This window comes from Phaseolus vulgaris, chromosome 3, assembly GCF_000499845.2.
Source record: "Phaseolus vulgaris cultivar G19833 chromosome 3, P. vulgaris v2.0, whole genome shotgun sequence".
NCBI lineage: Eukaryota > Viridiplantae > Streptophyta > Magnoliopsida > Fabales > Fabaceae > Phaseolus > Phaseolus vulgaris.
In genome coordinates, this window is record NC_023757.2 from 42,424,313 (window position 1) to 42,445,915 (window position 21,603).

The 21,603-nt window shown below is 31.8% G+C and overlaps 2 protein-coding genes across 3 annotated transcripts; both read left to right on the forward strand.

The window, feature by feature from the left end:
* LOC137807858 (uncharacterized) lies at window positions 1–7,018 on the forward strand. Of its 2 annotated transcripts, XM_068608687.1 has the most exons (11): window positions 1–136; window positions 4,056–4,326; window positions 4,410–4,616; window positions 4,699–4,956; window positions 5,041–5,694; window positions 5,779–6,014; window positions 6,091–6,258; window positions 6,337–6,441; window positions 6,518–6,587; window positions 6,664–6,759; window positions 6,837–7,018. In XM_068608687.1, the coding sequence occupies exons 2-5, from the start codon at window positions 4,060–4,062 to the stop codon at window positions 5,569–5,571; spliced, it is 1,263 nt and encodes a 420-aa protein (XP_068464788.1). In that variant the 5' UTR covers window positions 1–136; window positions 4,056–4,059; the 3' UTR covers window positions 5,572–5,694; window positions 5,779–6,014; window positions 6,091–6,258; window positions 6,337–6,441; window positions 6,518–6,587; window positions 6,664–6,759; window positions 6,837–7,018. The 2 variants fall into 2 exon arrangements, with proteins under 2 accessions (XP_068464788.1, XP_068464789.1); XM_068608688.1 differs by lacking the exon at window positions 1–136 and having other exon boundaries at window positions 710–4,326.
* A 10,679-nt stretch (window positions 7,019–17,697) lies between these two features.
* LOC137807859 (uncharacterized) lies at window positions 17,698–19,405 on the forward strand. The gene is made up of 5 exons (XM_068608689.1): window positions 17,698–18,009; window positions 18,100–18,345; window positions 18,461–18,542; window positions 18,689–18,903; window positions 18,978–19,405. Exons 1-5 carry the CDS (start codon window positions 17,777–17,779, stop codon window positions 19,099–19,101), a joined length of 900 nt encoding a protein of 299 aa, XP_068464790.1. The 5' UTR covers window positions 17,698–17,776; the 3' UTR covers window positions 19,102–19,405.
* Window positions 19,406–21,603: the final 2,198 nt, after the last annotated feature.

Consider the following 21,603-nt stretch of genomic DNA (forward strand, 5'->3'; position numbering starts at 1 on the left):
TATAGGTGGTTACTGTTCTATTGGTTCTCTGGTTTTTTCTGCTCCGCCACCGCCACTGCTTCCGTCACCGCCACTGCTTCCGCCACCGCCTTCGCCTATGCCTTCGTCTTCGTCTCCGATCACCATCAACCTAAAGGTTGGTTTTGTATTTATTTAATATTTTGAATTTATATTTAAAATTTTGAATTCATATTTAATATTTTGAATTTTTATTTTTCTGTATTATAATATATATTTAATTAATAACTAATATAACTTGGAATGTATAACTAATAACTAATAATTTATATATTTGTGTGTATTTTGAATTTTTGTATTATATAATTTCTATTTTCTTAAATTTATATTATATATAAATTCTATTTTTGTAATTATTTTTATTTTTTGCACTTTCTCTTTGCATATCTTTTTTTTTTTTTTCCTGGCATCATTTATTTTTTATAATTGTCACTTTAAACTACTTTTACTTAAATAAAAATGAATATGATATTAATCTTTATGGAATTATAATTCTATAGTGTATTAAACTTTGTTCTAGAATTTTAATTTTAGAAGTGAAATATTTAGTTAGTTGTTAATTACATTTTAATAAAAGTTTTATGTTATGTTAGTTATTGTTACTTTTAGAATAGAAATATCGTGTTTGGATTGAGTCCGGGGGTGTTCGACCCTCGGCAAATGTGTGAGATTGAAGAGAATACTAATTATTAGAAAATCCTAACTATATTCCAGAATATATAATGGATCGAAGTTGGATTAATGTTGTTCGTATAAGTGATGAGTACGAAAGGGGAGTAGAGGAATTTATACAATTTGCGCAGCGTAACGCGATTATTAGTGGTCATGATGGAGCAAAGATCAGGTGTCCGTGCGTTAACTGTTTGAATGGAAGGATACTGGATGTGAATATCATGAGGAAACACCTGCTATGTGATGGGTTTCTTCGATCTTATACAACTTGGACATGGCATGGTGAATTATTAAATTTACCACGTGTTTCCGTAACTGAAGAATATGTGGGTTCTACCATGGATGAAGCAGTACACGATGATGGAGATGATGATCGATTGGAGGACATGATTCGTGATGTGGGAGCTGAGTGTTTTGCAAAAGCGCATGGATATGAAAGTATGTCAAAAGATGCAGAGACTCCTTTGTATCCTGGATCAACTAACTTCACACGGTTGTCGGCGGTGTTAAGATTGATGAATTTGAAGGCAATAAACGGATGGACTGATAAAAGCTTCACGGAATTGCTCCAGCTGTTGAAGGATATGCTTCCAGAGGGAAATAGTCTACCTAATCGTAATTACGAGGCAAAAAAGATTCTTTGTCCAATGGGTATGGAGTACAAAAAGATACATGCATGTCCTAATGATTGTATATTATACCGGAAAGATTTTGAATTGTTGAAAAGTTGTCCGAGGTGTGGGTTATCACGTTATAAGTTGAAACAAAAAGATGATGATTCTATTGATGACATGGAAAAGCATGGACCCCCAATGAAGGTTATGTGGTATCTTCCCATCATTCCAAGGATGAAGCGTTTGTTTGCAAACCCAGACGATGCTAAGAATCTTAGATGGCATGCAGATGAGAGGAAATGCGATGGCATGTACCGACATCCAGCTGATTCTATTCAATGGAAGAAATTTGATGATGACTTTCCAGAATTTGGTAAAGAATCAAGAAATATCCGACTTGGTTTAGCTACAGACGGAATGAATCCGTTTGGTAATATGAGTACAAATCACAGTTCATGGCCTGTATTACTAGTTATTTACAACTTACCTCCTGGATTGTGCATGAAGCGAAAATACATGATGTTGTCTATGATGATATCCGGTCCGAAACAACCAGGGAATGATATTGATGTTTATCTAAGTCCCCTAATTGAAGATTTGAAGTTAATGTGGGACCAGGGTGTCGAAGTATTTGACGGATTTGCTAATGAAACTTTCAAGCTTCATGCCATGTTATTTTGCACCATCAATGACTTTCCGGCATATGGTAACTTATCAGGTTATAGTGTTAAGGGTCACAAAGCGTGTCCAATATGCGAAGAAGACACTGCTTCTCAACAATTGAAACATGGAAGGAAAACAGTATATCTTCGGCATCGGAGGTTTCTTAGAAGTCATCATCCTTACCGGAGGTTGAAAAAAGCCTTTAATGGACACCAAGAGGGTAGTGGTCCACCAACTCCATTAACCGGTGTTGAGGTTTACGAAAAGGTAAATAACATAGACCACACCTTCGGCAAGTCCAAAAAAAAGTCATCTGTGACAAATATTTGGAAGAAGAAATCAATCTTCTTTGATCTTCCGTACTGGTCGAGGTTAGAAGTCAGACATTGTATAGATGTAATGCATGTTGAGAAGAATGTGTGTGATAGCTTAATTGGTACACTTCTTAACATTAACGGGAAGACGAAGGATGGTCTAAATGCTCGTTTAGATTTGATTGAGATGAACATACGCGGCGAGTTGGCACCCATACAAATGGGTAAGCGTACATATTTGCCCCCAGCCTGTTACACAATGTCAAAAGATGAAAAAATTAGTTTTTGTCAATGTCTAAAGGGTGTGAAAGTGCCACAAGGACATTCCTCAAATGTGAAGAGTCTAGTGTCAATGCAAGATTTGAAGTTAATTGGGTTGAAGTCTCATGATTGTCACATCTTGATACAACAATTGTTGCCGGTAGCTATCCGTGGGATCTTACCAAAAAATGTTAGACACACCATAACCCGTTTGTGCTCATTCTTCTCTTCCATCTGTTGTAAAGTCATTGATCCCTCAAAACTAGATGAACTTCAAAATGAAATTGTTGTTATCTTGTGTGAATTGGAAATGTTTTTTCCTCCGTCTTTTTTTGACATCATGGTTCATCTAGTGGTGCATCTGGTAAGAGAGGTTAGATTGTGTGGACCAGTGTACTTAAGATGGATGTATCCTGTTGAGCGGTATATGAAAATTTTGAAAGGTTATGTGAAAAATCATTATCGTCCAGAGGCTTCAATGATTGAAAGGTACATAGCTGAAGAAAGTATTGAATTTTGTTCAGAGTACATGACAAAAGCAAATCCAATAGGTGTTCCAGCTAATTCATGGCACCACAGGCGTTCTACAAGTAAATGTTTACGTGGTGTGAATATTGTAAGCAAATCTCGATCAGAAGTCTTGCAAGCACATTTGTACATATTGAATAACACAGATGAAGTTGTACCTTACATAGAAGCTCATAAAGCCATTGTGAAGGCAAATAACCCAAGACAAGCAGAGAAATGGGTCTTGATGGAACATAATAGAACTTTCATGCCTTGGTTTAAAGATGAGGTGTTCAAGGATTCAACGGCATCAGAGACCTTGACTTGGTTGGCTGCTGGATTGAAGTTTGATGTCATTTCATGTACAGCGTACGAAGTGAATAATTGTATATTTTACACGAAGTCCCTGGATGAAAAGAGTACAGTTCAAAATTCTGGTGTTACTCTTGAAGCCGAGTCAATGCAGTTTTCGACTTCGAAAGATACAAATCCAGTACTTGGATCAATGGCATACTATGGGTTTATAGAAGAGATATGGGAGATTGACTACACTAAGTTTTCCGTTCCAGTTTTCAAGTGTAAATGGGTTGATAATAAAAGTGGGGTTAAAATTGATGAATCAGGATTCACACTAGTGGACTTTCGAAAGATAGGGTATCGAGATGAGCCATTTATAATGGTTCAACAAGCATCTCAGGTTTTCTATGTGAAAGATCCTACGTCAGAACATTGGTATGTCGTTTTACACGGGAAAAAACAAGGGGAAGCCATAGATGATATTGAATATGGCGAAACTCGTTCATTCACACCAATGATAACTAATAAAGATGACGATGTACTTGATGATGTACATGCAACCCGTAAAGACCACAGTGAAGGAATTTACATATAAACATTCAACCCACATGCAACATGTAAATAAACATTTATAATTTTATGTATTATTTTTATATGATTTTAATTCGATGCACATTAACTAATGTTTGTTACCTAATTTTTTTAACAGAGACATGGATGACGACCAGACTCCAGTCAGACCTCGATCTGGGCGAGGTAGTAGAGGACCTACTAGATTGAAGCGTCTTGCATTGAGACGTGCTGCTGGTGAGAAGACACATGTTGACATTGACGTCAACACTGGAGTGGCTTTTGGTCCTAAGGCAGATGAGTTTATGAGCTATCTTGGAGTTGTTTCTCGTGAGAGGCTCTCCATTTTGATTAATTCATGGGATGAGGTTTCAGAGGTTGATCGGAACATGCTATGGGAGGATGTTCTGGTAAGCTTTACATTATTATTGTTATCATATAATGCTTTTTAATATTGATTAATTAATTTTAATTTCATGATGTTATTTTGCAGGCAAACTTTGACATTCCTGATGTGGAACCGCTTCGATCAAAGATATTATCCAATATCGCACTTAAATTTCGTACCTTTAAGTCAAGACTGACATCGAGATACATTTTTGGCGACCTTAAAGACGAAAATCCATGTTTAAAGTACCAACATATTGATGAAGAGACATGGCGTCTTTTTAGAGAAAGCCGTGAAAATGAGGCTTGGATGGTAAGTGAAGTAACTTTTTTGTTTATATAACATTAATAAGTTTATCTTATTTACTTCAGTTTGTTTATTTCAATTATGACAGGATCGTCGGAAGAAAGCTCAAGAGATAGCTTTGAAGAATCTTACCCCGCACGTTATGTCTCGTTCGGGGTATAGAAAACTTGAGCAAACACTGATGGTGGAAAAGGAGAAATCTCAACAGGGGACATATTCTGAGAATGTGGAAACAGGGGTCACTTCTCCTCCACCACCTTTTCGCCATGAAAAATGGAAGAGGGCCCGAATTAAAAAGTCCGGTGCACCAAGTTCCGAGCAATCCGGGGTTATAATCGAAAAAATTGTAAGTTATTTTTGTTATTTTCAATTTTTTTAAAGCATTAATTATATTAATGATTGAAAATATGATTTTTGTGTACTCTTGTAGGATTCCTTGGAATCCGACGGTACATTTGTTGCTGAAGTTCGTCACGATATCCTGGTTGAAGCAATTGGACGACCTGAACACTCTGGTCGTGTTCGTGCCGCTGGACAAGGGGTCGGAATTAAACTTTATTTTGGAGTTTCAGAACGACAGCCATCCTCCTCCTCCAAGAAGGAAACTCAAATGAAGACTAAGTTACGTGAAGAAATAATGGAGGAGATGAGAAAGGAGACTGATTTGATGTGGCTGGAGATGAAAAAGGAGAATGATCGAATGCGACAAGAGTTTCTATCGCAACAAGTTTGTGCTGAGCCGATTGAACCCCTTGTTAGTCCCACTCCCAAGAGCACAAAGGGGAGTTGTGCGGCTCCTCCAACATCAGGGGATGATATCAATGGGCAGATAGAGGATTGTGAGCTACTGGTAGTGGGCGGCAAACTTCCTCGGGTGGTGGCACTTGGAAAAGTCTATAAAAACGCCACCACCTTACATAGCGTTCCTCTCTCCCCTGATGTGGCGAAGGTAACTGTTTAAAAAGTACGATTTCCTGATGCTCGTGTTCCACTACCTTCAGATGAGGTAACCACTGTGGCCGATGCATTTCAGACATTCGTTGCCTGGCCCAGAGAGCTCATTCGATCTATGCCCGAACCTCATGTAATAATTTCGTTTCATTATATTATTTTTTATTTATATTTATATATTACATATAATTTAATACAAATGTTGTTTATCTTGTAGGAACCTTTTCAGCCACCAACTCCGAAAAAGAAGCGTGAGGTTCCAGTTGACGATCCTATGGCTTCCCTACGTCTCATTGCTAGTCAGATTGGCAATGATCCTTTTCCAGTTCCGTGGGATAATACATTTTTTTAAATCAACACTGAACTGCCACTGATGATTTACAACACAGATTTATCAGAATTTATATCTGGGAACCAGGAGCTCAATATAAGTATAATTCAATTTTTTATGATGTAAGTATCTTTACCTATTATTCAATTTACTTTATGTTAAATTATTATTGATTATGCTTTAACTAAAAACTTGTAGGTTTTTGCATAGAGTCTGTATCACTGAGGGGAAGGAAAATATGTATGGATTCGTAGATCCTGCATATACTAATCCCGTTGGACCAAACTCAACTGAGACTCAAGCATACATCACTAACATCCTGGAAAAAGAGGGAAAACAAATTTATTTATGCCCTTACATTAATGAGTAAGTTTAATTATATGTCATCAATTATTATTATTTCATGTTTTAAATATTTACTAACTCTTTTCAATGATCATATAGGCATCATTGGCAGTTACTTGTCTTATCAATGGTTGATAAGACTGCTGTGTGGTTCTGTTCCCTACACAAGAGGATGCCCACAAAATTTAAGGATATCATTGATACGTAAGTATAGTATAAACTTAACTTTGTATATGTTACTAATTAACCATCTACTAACGAGGTTTTTTGTATTAACCAGTTCATGGCGTGGATATAACATCCTAAAAGGTCGATCCAGTTCAAATAATTTGAACTACATAAGAGTAAAGGTTTGTAATTTTTTTCTTTCTCTATTATCATTGTTTATCAATATACTAACATATTACTTTTTATTGAATTATATAGTGTAATAAACAACCAGGAAGCTATGAGTGTGGCTATTACATTATGCAATGGATGATTACCATTATAAGACTAGGTGTTAAAACTGGTTGGAAGGAGGTATATGTTAAATCATTTTTATAATTCTTGAACATATATATATCTAGAAACTAATTTATGTCAACTTTGCAATGCAGTTATTCACAGAAGAAACACCAATGAGTGAGGAAGGCCTTTCATATGTTAGAGATTCTTGGTCCACATACTTCATTAATTTTTATAACTCTAGCATAAGTAAACAACATTAGTGGTTTTATTATATGTAATTTGATCACTTGTAAATGTACATTTTGATGATTTCAATTGGTTACTACATTTTTGTATTTGTCTGACTGGGTTTAATCATTATGCAGGTTATTTAAATATATGGTTTCTGCACAAAACATGATGTACCAAAAAAAAAAACACTATTTACAAATGCGGTCATTTACCAAGACCGCATTTGTAAATAGTGAATTCGCATTTACAAATGCGGTCTTAGTAAATGACCGCATTTGTAAATAGTGATTTATGAATGCGGTTTTTACCAAGACCGCATTCATAAATCCTAAACCCCAAACCCACTCCCTAATTCAGAATAATATACAAATGCGGTTATCTAAAATGACCGCATTTGTAAATGTGATTTATGAATAAGGTCATAGGACCGCATTTGTAAATTCCAGATTTACAAATGCGTGTTGATCAAATGCGGTTCTATGACCGCATTTGTAAATTTAAAATAGCCGCATTTGTTTAACTTATCTGCACTAGTGTCTTTAGAGAGAGACCGACGTCTTCATAGGGAGCCTTCCATAGAATATTGGAATGACCTTAGGGGAGCCCTAAGACGTCGCCACATACCTTCCTACTACCATAGGGAGTTGATGGACAAGCTCCAAAGACTCCAACAAAAGAACTTAAGTGTGGAAGAGTATAGGCAGAAAATGGAGCTCTACATGATGAGAGCATCCATTAGAGAGGAAGAAACCACCACCATATCTAGGTTTCTAAGTGGGCTCAACCTTGAGATAAGGGATAGAGTAGAACTATTACCCTACCAAGACTTGAATGATTTGGTTCAACTTTGCATTAAAGTTGAACAACAAAATTTGCGCAAAACTTCAAGTCAAAGGGTGGGTTCTTACTCCAACTCTTATCCCAAGAAAGACTTTAAAAGGGAGGGTAGTACACCTAGAGACGAATCCAAACAAACTACCAAACCCTTAGTAAAAGATGCCTCCACCCCATACATCCGTGCTAGGGACACCAAGTGTTTTAAATGTTTTGGAAGAGGGCATGTGCAAGCGCAATGTCCAAACCAAAGGGTTTTATTTTTAAAAGGAAAAGATGAGTACACAAGTGGTGAGGATGAACCTAGTACACAAGGAGAGGGGGAAGGAGAGAGGATAAATCCTTTGGAGGGGGACTTATTGATGATTCAAAGAATCCTCCACAATCAACCTAGTGCATCCATTGAGACACAACGAGAGAACATTTTTCATACTAGATGCAATATTTTAGAAAATATATGCTCTCTTATTGTGGATGGTGGATCATGCTGCAATTGTTGTAGCACTAGATTGATTGAGAAACTAAATCTACAAGTAGTTCCTCATCCAAAACCTTACAATTTACAATGGATCAATGAGGATGGAGAACTACGTGTAGACAAACAAGTGGAAATCGAGTTTTCTATAGGTAACTATGAAGACAATGTTTTATGTGATGTAGTACCTATGGAAGCTTGCCACATCTTATTAGGTAGACCATGGCAATTTGATAAGAAAACCTCGCATAATGGTCTAACTAACGAGATTTCTTTCATCCACAAGCACAAAAAGTTTGTACTTAGCCCTTTACCACATTCCCAAGTGGTAAAAGACCAAATACAAATGAAACACAGAAGGGATGAAGAAAAAATAGAAAAAGAAAAAATTTTGGGAAACAAAAGGCGTGGGAGAATAGTGTTCCTTCCCACAAGGTCATTCAACAAGTCAAGCACAATGAAACTATCTTTACAAACATGCTTCTTGTTGAACAACCTAGCCTTTCCTATTGTAAAGGAACACTTGCAAGCATGAGCACAAAAGAAAAGTCTTTAAAAGAAGCTTGCATAAATCAAGACTACTTCTCAAATGTGTTAAGATATCCCCAAAAGAATGACAAGTTATCTATAAGCACCTACCAATTTTTGTATGAAGTAGTGCCTAGAACAACTTGCCATGTCTTATTGAGACAACCATTGCAAAATGTACAAATTTTCATAAACAATGGTTGTACCAACGAGACTCTCTTTGCACATAAGAGAAAAAGTCTACAAGAAGGAGAACTCATGGGGCAAATGAGAATTGATGAAACTCTAGAGCTTTTAAGAGGAAAACTTTTGTCACCCATGAGAAAAGAGGTTCAAAGACATTACTTTAGGTACAACTCTTGTTTTCAAACTACACCTAAAGCAAAGTCTCAAGAACTCTATACTCCTTCACCTTTTGTAAAAGATACTTGGGAAGACACACATTTCATACTAGAGCTTCCTAGGACAACAAAAGGTCTTGATTCTTTCTTCATGGAAGTGGATAAACTCTTCTTAAGAAAAGTGACAAGCCTCCATGATTTATTTTCAAAAATAAGGGATAGAGCTCCAAAATTTGAAAACATAGCTCTCCCTTCTATGCTTCACGAAATTATGAGGGACATCCACAATTCTTGGGATAAGAATCATTTTCCTTTTATGCATGCATACAATGGAGTAGTCCACAAGATTACTCATATCTCTCCATTTGAAGTTGTATGTGAACATAGTCCTCTTGCCTTTTTAAAGTTGTCACCATTTCCTAAAAGGATTATGCCTAAGGAAAAAGTAACTACTTTTGGAAATTTTAGAAAACATAAGAGGATTAGAAGGCACCTACAACCATCAAAAAGGAAGCATTGTGAGAAGTTGACCAAAACAAGAGAAAAACAAAGATGGCAACTTCACACAATTAATTGTTCTCCAAATACTCACTCTAACTCCTTTGCTTTGTTTCAAGATTCTCATAGGTTGATATTTGATCCGGGAGGACACACCTTGACGAAGCAAGAGGCTGCTATCCGAGATCAAGTTAGCAAATCTGAGGATAGATCTTTTCCCGAAGGAGGAGATGATGGACACCATCCAGCCACAACAAGCCCCCTCAAAAGCAAAAGCTTTGGATTTGAGGACAAACCCTTTTCAAGAGGGAGGGGATGATGGAGGAGGGCCCAAGCTCACCACACGATGAAAGCCAAGCCTCCAAGACTAGACGGTCTAGCCTATGATGAGGAGCGTCTAGACTCAAAAAGGAGCGTCTAGCCCATAAAGAGGAGCGTCTAGGCCATAATGAGGAGCGGCTACATAAGGAGCGTCTAGGCCATGAAGAGGATTCCTTCTAGACCGTCTAGCTTCACATACACATGGGTCAAAGCTACGGTTTTGGGAAGAGAAGACCTTTGTAATTGTTACATAAAGGCCCATTAGGGGTGCTTAGTAGATAGGGTAGTGTAGAAAGCACATTTGATGGAAACATTCTAGAAACTTGCTAGGTGTGACCGGTCATAGCACATGGCCTAGGCTTTGCATTTCATTTGGTTTACATTTCATTATGTATTAGCTTAAGAATCACGACCATCTAGCTTATAAATAGGGAGGCCATCTCTTTGTAATGGCAAGTTTATTGTGAGTAAAGTTATGCTACCCATTTGTGCTCAACTTTGCTTCTCCCTAGAATCCTAGGCTCTAAACTTCAATTCCTTCATCTTTTCCCTTGGGCTGGCCGAACCACCCAATACCCATACTTAACATGCACCTACAAGATCAACACCACTCTTAGGAGGATCTTGCTCACCTTCATTCATTGCTTCCGTCCCATTACTCTACATTGATTCAAGAAGAACTTCATGAAATGCCATCACAAGGACTGTCAAAATGAGTTGCCATGCTCACCTTTATACAAAATGAAGTCTACTTTTTGCATATATAGGAATTGAATATTGGACAAACTCCAACGTAACATTTTCTATTAAACATGATGGGGTGACCTTATTTTCTACTAAACACTCCATCTAACATTATGTGTCATTTTTATTTTAAAATATAAAAATCCTAAACCTTAATTGAAATAGAAAATTAAAACCATCAAATAATCACATCAATTTCTCTTTAAATTACCTTTAATAGAATGTATCGAGGTCTAGATAAATGGCTTAAAGATTATATAACCTAGATATTATCCCTTTAAAACTATTCAATTTCTTGAAAAAATTTATGATGACACGTGTAAGATTATTATTCTTTATGTTTATTATTTGGTGTATGTTATTATCCGCGAATAAAATATTGTACTTAGTGATAGCAATATTATTGAATTTGGATCGAGAAAGATTAAATGAAGAAAAAAATAAATAAAAAAATTAAGATTGTTTATCTATAATTGTATATAACATAATAACACTTCTTCAACACATAACAAATTTAATATTATGCTAATCAATAAGGACCTTCCTAAAAGTGTAATCATGATGCAGTTTTGGGTTTTTATATTAAAGTAGTGTATTTTTCTCATTGAGTAAAAACATTTACTTCTACAAAAATAAGTAAGTCGTAAACCATGTGGGAATGATTTAGAGTGGAAGTTGTATATGACCTATAACACTTCCGTATAAAATAATACAGGAGTCTTATATTAAACTTTAGTTAATATTTTATTAATTAATTAAATACTAATTTATAAACTATTTATTAATAATAGAAATTAATTTAGATGTCATAAATTTTTTAGTTTAAAATATTATCTAATTTAATTAATATAATAATTAATTTTTTTAAATTTTTTTTATCTAAAACTATATTTATTTAATGATTTTTTTTAATAATAATCTTTTTTCTTAACATGAGTGTTTCTCTTTCTAAACCAACTCCTAAATATTGTGACAACAAAAATGTTATTTAGATGATTCATAAAATTACTATTTATTTGCAAAATCTCACTCTATTAAACATTTTTATTATTTAATTCTCATTGTTTCATTATACATCATAAGATTGATGGAGAATGTTAGATGATTATATATATATATATATAATATATATATATATATATATTAGTTAAGAGTTGTTTAGTTTGTACGTTACGATTAGTATAAAAAAATCACGCTTATCTTCTTTATTTACCACACTTTATCATTTGTTTTATTATTATAAAAGAAATAGTAAAAAAAATGAAATGTCACACTGACTTGATATTATAAAAAAATATTGTACCTGTAATTTGTTTTAAGATTAAGAGAGAAGATGAAGTAAGTAACTCAAAGGTGAAGAAGATAAATTAGAAAATCATATCAACAACAAAAGCAAATACCATTTTCGAATAAATCCTTAACCCTTACCTTTTTTTATATTGATACCATTTTCATCCTTACTAGTCTAAATGCATATATTTTGATAGATACAAATTTGTGATATTCAAGAGTTGCTTGAATTTAATGAGCTTAAGCCAACATAAAAAGAAAAGAAAAGAAAAGAGAAAGGAAATCGAATTTCAATTGGTTAATTAGTTAATTGAATTTTTTTGCTCTTGAAACATTGAGTTTTCGTTAACTGTTTTTAAGCATCTTGAACATAGAAAAGATGTTTCTAAGCTATAAGGATTTTAATCTAATTGTGACTTTTGTGCCTCTGCAATCAAATGTTTCTTAATTTAAGTTCTTAATCACAATATACTAAATGGCTTTAGAATCTTATTTGTTTTTTTTCCTCACTTAATTGTTTTTTAATGAAAGGGCTACTTTTCTCATTACTCTAGACCAAATTACCCATATCACCTCTTAATATTCATTCATAACTTTGATAAATCTTTCTTTCACTTTTCTATCTTCTCTATTAATATTCATTCATAACTTTGATAAATCTTTCTATCTTCTCTATTCTATGCAACTTCATATTTTATTTATTTATTTATTTGAACAGTATACTTTTAAGTATGGTGGAAAGTATGATGTCTTCTTTATTTTCAAGTGGTGACTAGTGGAGACTTGTGATTGAAATGAGTTTTATGGTATTTTTATTGGTGAAGATTGTGTTTTTGTTCCCTTAATTTTTTTCATTTTTTTGAAAGTCATAAAATCTTGAAGAAAAAAAAAACCAACAATGTCCAAAAATGTAATACAAAACTTAAAAAAAAAAAAATTCACAAGGAAATATTGAATATAAATAATCTTCTCGTTAATCATCTCACACTTAAATGATATAACTCTTCTCTCAAATGATAAAATTCCTCTCTCAAACATTGCAATTAGAGAATGAAATGTTGTGGAAGAGAAATAAAAAATATAAAGAACAACTGAAATTATTAAAAATATAAATTATTCTTTATTATTTAAAAAAATTAAAACTAACTTTGTAAACTTAATATAAAATAGAAAAAGGTACAAGTAGATGAAGAATTTGACTAACCTTTTCAACCATTATTTTTTTCCCATTTTTTTTATCCAGTTCGTTTTTATCCTAGGAATTGAAAAAGGAAACAACAACCTTATTCATTTATAATTCCTCTTATTGTATTGCCGATAAAATAATAATAATAATAATAATAATAATAATTCCTCTTATTTTAGATGGACGTTTGGTTTTAGAGAAAAATTTAACCTGAAAAATTCGATTTTGATAATTATGATCCTTAAAAATATTTAATGGTTAAAATATGTTATTACAAATATTTATATGGTTCTTTTCTAAAAATCAAAGAAGAATATGCTATTTGATTAATATATTTACATTTTTTTTATCATATTATATAATTTAATAAGATATTTTTAAAAAAGCAAATCAAATATTTTAAATAGACTTTTTCAACGGAAGCTTCCATAAAAAATGTCTTCAACAAGATTTAAAATAAAATAAAATTGAGTTCGTTATAAAGACGCTACCAATTCAGGTCTGACTCTACTATAGTGAGTAGCCTTTGACAATTGTAAACAAAGCCAAAACATTGTTCGCATTTAAATAATATCTTAAAAGCACATGTTAAAAATATGCACATCTTATTCAAAATGCTTAACTATAGTCTATTAGTAGTAATAGCTGCCCCAACCATTGAAGGCGATGGATTTGATCTACATCAGAATTTGTGTTTCTTTCCTTCTTACAGCATAAAAAAACTAAGAAAAATAAAACTAATGATTAGTAATATTTCACTATTTTTTTTGTTTGTTTACTCTTCACCTTTTATCCTTTGTTTGTTTGGATTTGAATTTTATTCTTTGTTCGAATTTAAAGTAGATTTGAGAGAATAAATTTAAAAAAATTTAAGGAAAAAGAAAATAGAAAGTAAAATTATTTGAATTAAAAAAGAGATAATAAGAAATAAAAAGAAAATTTATGAGAGTTAAGTGAATGATATTAATCTATAACTTTTGACATCCTTATTTCTGAATCAGTTCAAATAAATCATTACCATTTGTTAAAGTTTTCCTCCTCAACACAATCAGTGGATGAAAGGACGTGTTTTAAAAAATAAACTAAAAAATTATTTGTTTTAAAAGTGCTTTTTATTTCATTATTATTATTATCATTACTAATAGTATTACACTTATCACAAAAAATAAGCTTTAAGAAATCCTATAATTCATTATAAATGTGCTTTATAATTAAAGTAACCTTATTTTCTATTTATTTGTATTTTTTTTCTACGCTTATATAAAAACAAATATAATAATGTGTAGATGAAATTTGACTGGTCATTACTTAGTTTGTTCTGTCATCAACAGACAGCTTTTCGCCACACATGAGAAACACACTTTCCATTGGTCTCAACCGTTTTCAACTAATACTCTTTCGGCGCAATAATAACTAAATTTCAAACACATAAATCAACGATGACGTTGTATTGTTTTATAATTTTTTATCTTATTCTTTCAAATTTATTTATATAGATTTAATCTTATAAAATCACAATTTATTGATTTTAGTTTCAAAAAAATTAATTAATAAATTTTATATCATCATAATGTGATTTTAGTTGCAAACGTTTCATTTAGTAAATATTAAAATGTTTCAAATATTTTAGAAATATTCATGCAAACAAATATTAAATTAAGAATTTCCAACCCACATATTTAAAAATAAATTTGGACTGATTTTTGCCAAAAGGCAATCCACATGAAAAATACACACTAGTAATATTATTTATTATCGTGATTAATATGATAGAGCATGACTTCGACTGCTGTAAAGGACAGTGACACCAAGTGGTTCACAAAAAATAACTGCTGATCCCATACACATGTAAGTCTCACGCGTGTAATACATGGTGGTCAATTAATTAAATGAAAACATAGTCTGAAAGTACAAATTACCTGCCTTTAGTACAGGAACCCGACAGCATAACACTCCCTTTTTTCAATAACATACAACTTACAAACTTATAAATTATTATTTTATTATAATATTCTATTTATATTATTTTATTATTATAATAGATGTTTTAGTATAAAAAGTGTCAAACAAAACTTTTCCTTATTACAGAGGCAGACCCACAAATAGTTACTGCCACATCACATGCTCATCATCATTCAAGTAATTTTTAATTCTTTCTTCTGAACACATGCAACTGAAAAAAAACGAAAAACTATATTCAGAATTCAAATTTCATATGAATATTCAGTAAATATAAGTTCAGATGTAAAATTATGCAACATCATTGTAATTAACTGTTATAAGTAAGTATAAAAAATGAATCAGTTAAAATTAATTATTGTTAAGCAGGCAATAGTATATAACTAATTATGTCTATTTCATAATTGATTATGGTAAAGTGAATATAATGGATTAAGAGTTGTACATAATGATCATTTAGGAAGATACGTTGGACCATGAGATTATTTTGCTAATCATTATTCAGATTTTTGTACTATTATTAAAAAAAATTAAATTTATTCACAAATTTTTATCCACAAATATGTATATATAGGTAAGTTCAATATTATTCAGAATTATTATATTAGATTTTTATTGATAAAAAAATCATCATTATTCATAAATTATTGTTTATGAATATGTATTTCTAGATAAATTTAACATTACATACGAATTATTATTCACAAAATTTTTGTTTATAAGTAAATTTATTGTTACTTACAAATTATTACATACGAATCTATATCTGTAAATAAATTCAACATTACATACAAATTATTACTCACAAATCTGTATTTGTAAGTAAATTCAGCATTACATACAAAATATTATCCACTTATTACCAATAATAACAACAACAAAAATAAATAATATTATTAATATTTTTATTAAAATTATTAATGTTATCATTAACATTCTTAATAACATTACTAATAATATTATTAATATTAATATTACTTTTATTATGATTAATAATATTAATGTTATTTATATTATTTGTTCTCGAACGAGTGTTGGGCCTAGAGAACGATTGCCTCGCTTCTCCACTCGGTCGGTCGTTATAGTGCTTAGCTTCCTGCTTCACCTCCCTCCTCTCAGTCGTTTGGTAACACAAGCTGGGATGGTATCTGCAGAAGACACTCTGACGATCAAGTCAGTCAGGGTGTCAGCATTCGATTGTCAAAGTATTGTAGATAATGACTTACCTAGTTCTTGGATTTTGTGCTTATTTATATTACCTTAATGGGTCTTCGTTGATGGGTTAGATTAGGAGATTAATTCGTGTTTAGGGTTACGCTAAACAACTCTTAATTATGGGTTAGTCCTGCTAACTTAGTCAACCCATGACTCGTCGTCATGGGTCGGTCGACCATGTGTTGCTACATGACCTTCTCACAATACACCAGTACATTATTATTGATATTTTTTAATATTATTATTATTTTAAAAACTATTTTTAATATTATTATTATTAATAATAATATTACAATTAATATTAATAATATTATTTATGAAAAATATTATCTAAGGATACACATCCGTAAGCATTAGTTATGAATCCACATAATATTACCCACGAATCAACATTATGAATGTTTCGTAGGTAATATTAATAATATTATTTTTTAATTAATAATACTTTTAATATTTTTAATAATATTATTATTAATATTCATATTTTTACTAAAATTATTAATTTAATTAATATGAAAATATTATTTTTAATATTATTAATATAATTAATATTATAATAACAATTTTTATTATATTGATATTATTAATATTGATTTTAAAAATCTTACTTCAATATTAAAGTGTCTAATACATACAACTATTAGTCAAGTTTCGAAAAAAATAGAATAAGGAAAATAGTAAAACAACTTAAAAAGAAAACTTAACAAAGAAAGAGCTCTCAAAAAAGTTTATAGGATTCATTTCAGCCTTTAACAAAAGATAAGTAAATTAAAGAATAACTATATTATTATAAATGTTAATAATATTATTTAGTAATATTAATTTGTTAAATCCATAAAATTAGTTACCTAATACAGAAAATTAATTCAGATGAATTATCTAAAACGAAAAGAAAATCACTTAAAACAATGATAGGTTAACATCTTGCATCACTATACAACTTATTAATAATATAAAAAAACAATGATATATTGACACCCTACAACCTCTAATTGATGATATAAAAAGGGTATTTTTGTCATTTCAAACAAAAGTTGAAATTTTAGGTGAAGAGAAAGGGTTGTATACTGAAACAAGGTTGTCAATATATCATTTTTGTAAAAAAAAAGTATTTTTGTTATAGGAAATGATGTTTTGATAACCTTAAGAGTTGTATACAACTCTTGATGGGATGTGTTTAAATATAAATATATATAATAAAAAATAAATTTTGTAATTAAATGATATAAAAAATATTAAAATAATAGTATTGTGGTTGTATAAAAAATATGTTCCTAAATATATCATTATATCATAACTCGTTTTTGTTATTTGATGTAAAATTTGAAATTTTAAGTATGAGAGTTGTATAGTTGAACAATTATATGTATATTTTTCTAAATTTATTTGGGTTGGATGTGGTAGTCTGTTATTTGACGCTGGTATTGATAAGGTTGTAAACCTCGGCCATTAATACCAAGGAAGAAAATGATGGCACCAAATCAAACGAGGGAAACACTTTCTCTTTACCTACCACAACCGTCGTCTCCTCCTCCGGAAGCCGTAAACGTCCACCTCCGGCGCCGCCACCTCCTCAGCACCACCGCATTCACCATCTCTTTCAATTTCAATCTCTCATTCACAACTTCTCTGTCCGTGACAGAGCCGGTGGCCGGTGCCAGCGGCCTCTTCCAAATGCCCCCACCACGCCTCACCAACCGGTAATCCCGTAAACCATTCCCTTGTAGTTAAGTGTTAATTTGCGGTGAATTAATAATAAGTAATAAATCTGTTGGTGGTGGTGTGGGAAGTTATTTTCTTGTGAGAGCTGGTGAGTCTGAGTTTGAGAGCATGGGAATTATTAAGACCAACCCCGTGGAGAAGACTTCAGTGGATAGTGGCTTATCTGAAAGAGGGAAAAAACAGGCTATAAAAGCAGCTTTTGATTTGAAAGAAATGGGAGCATGTGACAAAGGATGTTGGATCTGGGCTGCTATAACTCAAAGAGCTTACCAGACTGCAGAGATCATTGCTTCTGTTAATGGAGTTACCCGTAGGTTTGTTTGCTGGTTTTTTACTCTGTTTCATTTTTAAATTATAACCGCAAGTTTGAGTCTCCATGTACTCCAGTTCCCAAAACCTCACCATTGTTACAAAATTATCTTATTTCAGCTATCTAGTCCCAGAATACAGCTTTCTAGATGCCCGTGGATTAGGTGCTTATGAAGGAAAAAAACTGGAATCTGTTTCAGAAGTAGGATTTATCCATTCAAACTTTTGTTTAAATACCAATGAATCTTTTTTAGTTAACTTTCATGTGATTTAAGTTCGTAACACACCAACAAAGAGATGTGGTGACATTCTTATGAAATGATAAAGTAAGACCTTCAAATGGTGCAGGTGTATGCGTCAGATGGTATATCTCCGAACATCAAGCCTCCTCCCACTGATAATGGAACTCCGAATGAGAGTGTTGCGGATGTTTTTGTTCGTGTGACACAACTTATGTCGATTCTTGAAACTCAGTACTCGGGTGACACCGTTATTATAGTCTCGCCTGATTCTGACAACTTGACAATTCTTCAGGCTGGTTTGATAGGACTAGACCTACGAAGGTAACTGCATGGTTCCAAGCTTGGTTTTGTTTTTGGCTATTTAATTCTAGATATCACTTTTATTTTGAATTCAGGCACAGGGATCTGTCTTTTTCACCTGGTGAAGTCCGCTTTGTTGATCCCAGTGACATTCCTGCATACAAGCAGCCTGCATCTGCTGTATATAAATGTTCCAAGAACCCACCAAATTGTAACTAATTGTATTCTTTTGGTCAAGGTATAACAGGAATATGGATACTGATCAGTAGTTCAAGTTGTTCTCATGTTTAATTAATACACTCTAAAGATGATTAGACGAATGAGAGTTCTGTTGGAGATCCCACATCGACTAGAGATGAGAGTCTTTCATAGTATATAAGTAGGTGCAAACCTCACCTCATTAAGCCGGTTTTATGGGGTTGAGTTAGACTTAAAGTCCACTTTCTGTAACAAATTCATAAATGTAATGGAAGCCTGAAGACTAATTTGAGTTTTATAAGAGATAATTTGGACCTTGGGGGTATCTTGTCGTGTATGATGGATTAGTTATACCTGACTCTGTTTATGCTTAAAATATTCCAAGTTGAAGCACACACAAAGGTCCTGCAAAGAAAATTTAACCATAAACCAGGAACTAATAAGATTAGCTTGTTGTTAATAATATGTTTGGCTGAATATGATTTATTCAGCAAACAGAATAAGTTGAGCAAACTATGCAATGGATTGAGAATATATAGGGGAAGAATATTAGCAGTTTGCACCTGTATCGTGATTAAATGCATAATGTAATAAAAGTTTTGACTCCTAAACTTTGTTGAAAGACAAACTCAATCAGTAAGTCCAATACTATAGTCCAATGAATGCGAGGTACAGCTTCAGAAAGGAACAAATGGAAATCTATCTCTGAATGACTAGTGTCTTTGTACATCAATGGTGTAAAAACAATACCATATTACGGAAATGGTGCAACATAATGGTTGTCAAGGAGAAGCACCACTTAGAACGGTGGCTGGTGACTATACGAAAATGTCTAACTTTTTTTAGGATGTGTCGTTGAGATTTAAGTTGAACATGTGATGGTCCTAGTTCGTTCACAATATTTGACCCACTAACTCCAAAATATTAAGTGAGTTGGGTTTTTAACCCACTGACTTGTGGTGGGCCAGAGTGCATTTAATTTTTTGAAATTCACTGTTTCCTGCACCCATAAAAATGTAAAGTGACAAAATTAACCCCTACATTATGCACCCCATAAAAATGTGAAGTGACAAAATTAACTCTGGGGTTTTAAGAACCCAAGGACAACGTATCCTTCTTCTTGAAAGTGCATGCATATTATATTCTTGGTCCGTAACTTGTTCTCGAAAATGGTAGTCTATAACCATTTTAAAATACCTTTCAAGAATATATTTTATGAATTATAGATTTACCATTTTAGAAGTAAAAAAAGTATTCTAGAAAAATCATTATGGAATGTTTCTTTTTGTGTACAAAATTCTTATTCCCAAACAAAATTTTTTACTTATGAAACACTCCCTATTCGAGAACCACACAAAACTGTCAAGAGCTATTTGAGTATTTCGAAAAACTTTGGAGTGCAGAAAGAAAAATGTATAGGCGCAGAAAGAAACATCCACTCACTAATAAGTGAGTCTAGTTTATCTGTGTCCAGTACTAAGTAATATTAATTGACTTTAAGTAATATTAATTGACTTTGAATTTTTTATAATTATGTCCTATATTTTTTACTTGAAATTAACATGATTAGATCATCAATAATAATAAAAATAAATACTAATTTATGTTTATAGATTTAATTTTTTTGTTGTTGTAGGGTTTAATTTTTTATTTTCTTAATTTAAAAAAAAATTAAACTAAATTTTTTTAATTTATTACTTTTTTTTGTAAAAACTTATTTCTTTATTCATTAATAACTATTTTAAATATTAAAAAAAATATTTTTTTAATGCATTTAAAATTAAAATTATTAACTTTTTAAATTTATTATGTTTTTTTACTTTTGAAATGGTGTTAGATAGAAAAAAAAAAAAAAAGACTAAATAAAAAAAAAAAATAAAAAGATACTGGGAAAATAAAAATGTAAATAGCACGCAATTAGATAAAATTTCATGTAATTCTATCAAGAATAGAAATTCCACTATTGCTAAATGGATTCATGTGATTTGATGAAGCATGACACGATTTGAAAAATTAAAAATGCTTGGGAGTGGAAATGAAGAAATGTGTACACTACGGATTGAATCAGATACAATTGGAAAAATTTTGTAGATTCATTGATCGAGGCTTAACAGAAGGGCTTTTTAAGTTTCCAAAAATTAAGGATTCAATCAAGAAATTAAATATCAATTATTAGAACTTGAGGAATTGAGTCAATAGACAGGACGCTAACAAATTTCAAAGATTTAAAATTGAAAAAAAACACAGAGACTAAAATAAGACAGGATAATATTTGTAGGGATTTAAAACATTTTTTTATCTAATAAATTTAAATTAATTTTAAATTTATAAGAATCGAAAGAAATTTTTTTATTTTTATATTGTGCATATTATGATTATTAATCCTAAAAATATGGTATATTTAAAATTTGATTTTATAATGGTTCAATATTATAACGTAAAAAACAATGCATATATATATATATATATAATAAATTATAAGATTTAACTGAAACATAGTTATTTGAAATAAAAAGAATATCA

Coding starts and splice junctions, on each gene's coding strand:
- LOC137807859 (XM_068608689.1), top strand. CDS start 17,777: ATGATGGCACCAAATCAAACGAGGGAAACACTTTCTCTTTACCTACCA. Junction 18,010..18,099: donor CCACCACGCCTCACCAACCG/GTAATCCCGTAA, acceptor TGGTGTGGGAAG/TTATTTTCTTGTGAGAGCTG. Junction 18,346..18,460: donor GTTAATGGAGTTACCCGTAG/GTTTGTTTGCTG, acceptor ATCTTATTTCAG/CTATCTAGTCCCAGAATACA.
- LOC137807858 (XM_068608687.1), top strand. CDS start 4,060: ATGGATGACGACCAGACTCCAGTCAGACCTCGATCTGGGCGAGGTAGT. Junction 4,327..4,409: donor TGCTATGGGAGGATGTTCTG/GTAAGCTTTACA, acceptor GTTATTTTGCAG/GCAAACTTTGACATTCCTGA. Junction 4,617..4,698: donor GTGAAAATGAGGCTTGGATG/GTAAGTGAAGTA, acceptor CAATTATGACAG/GATCGTCGGAAGAAAGCTCA.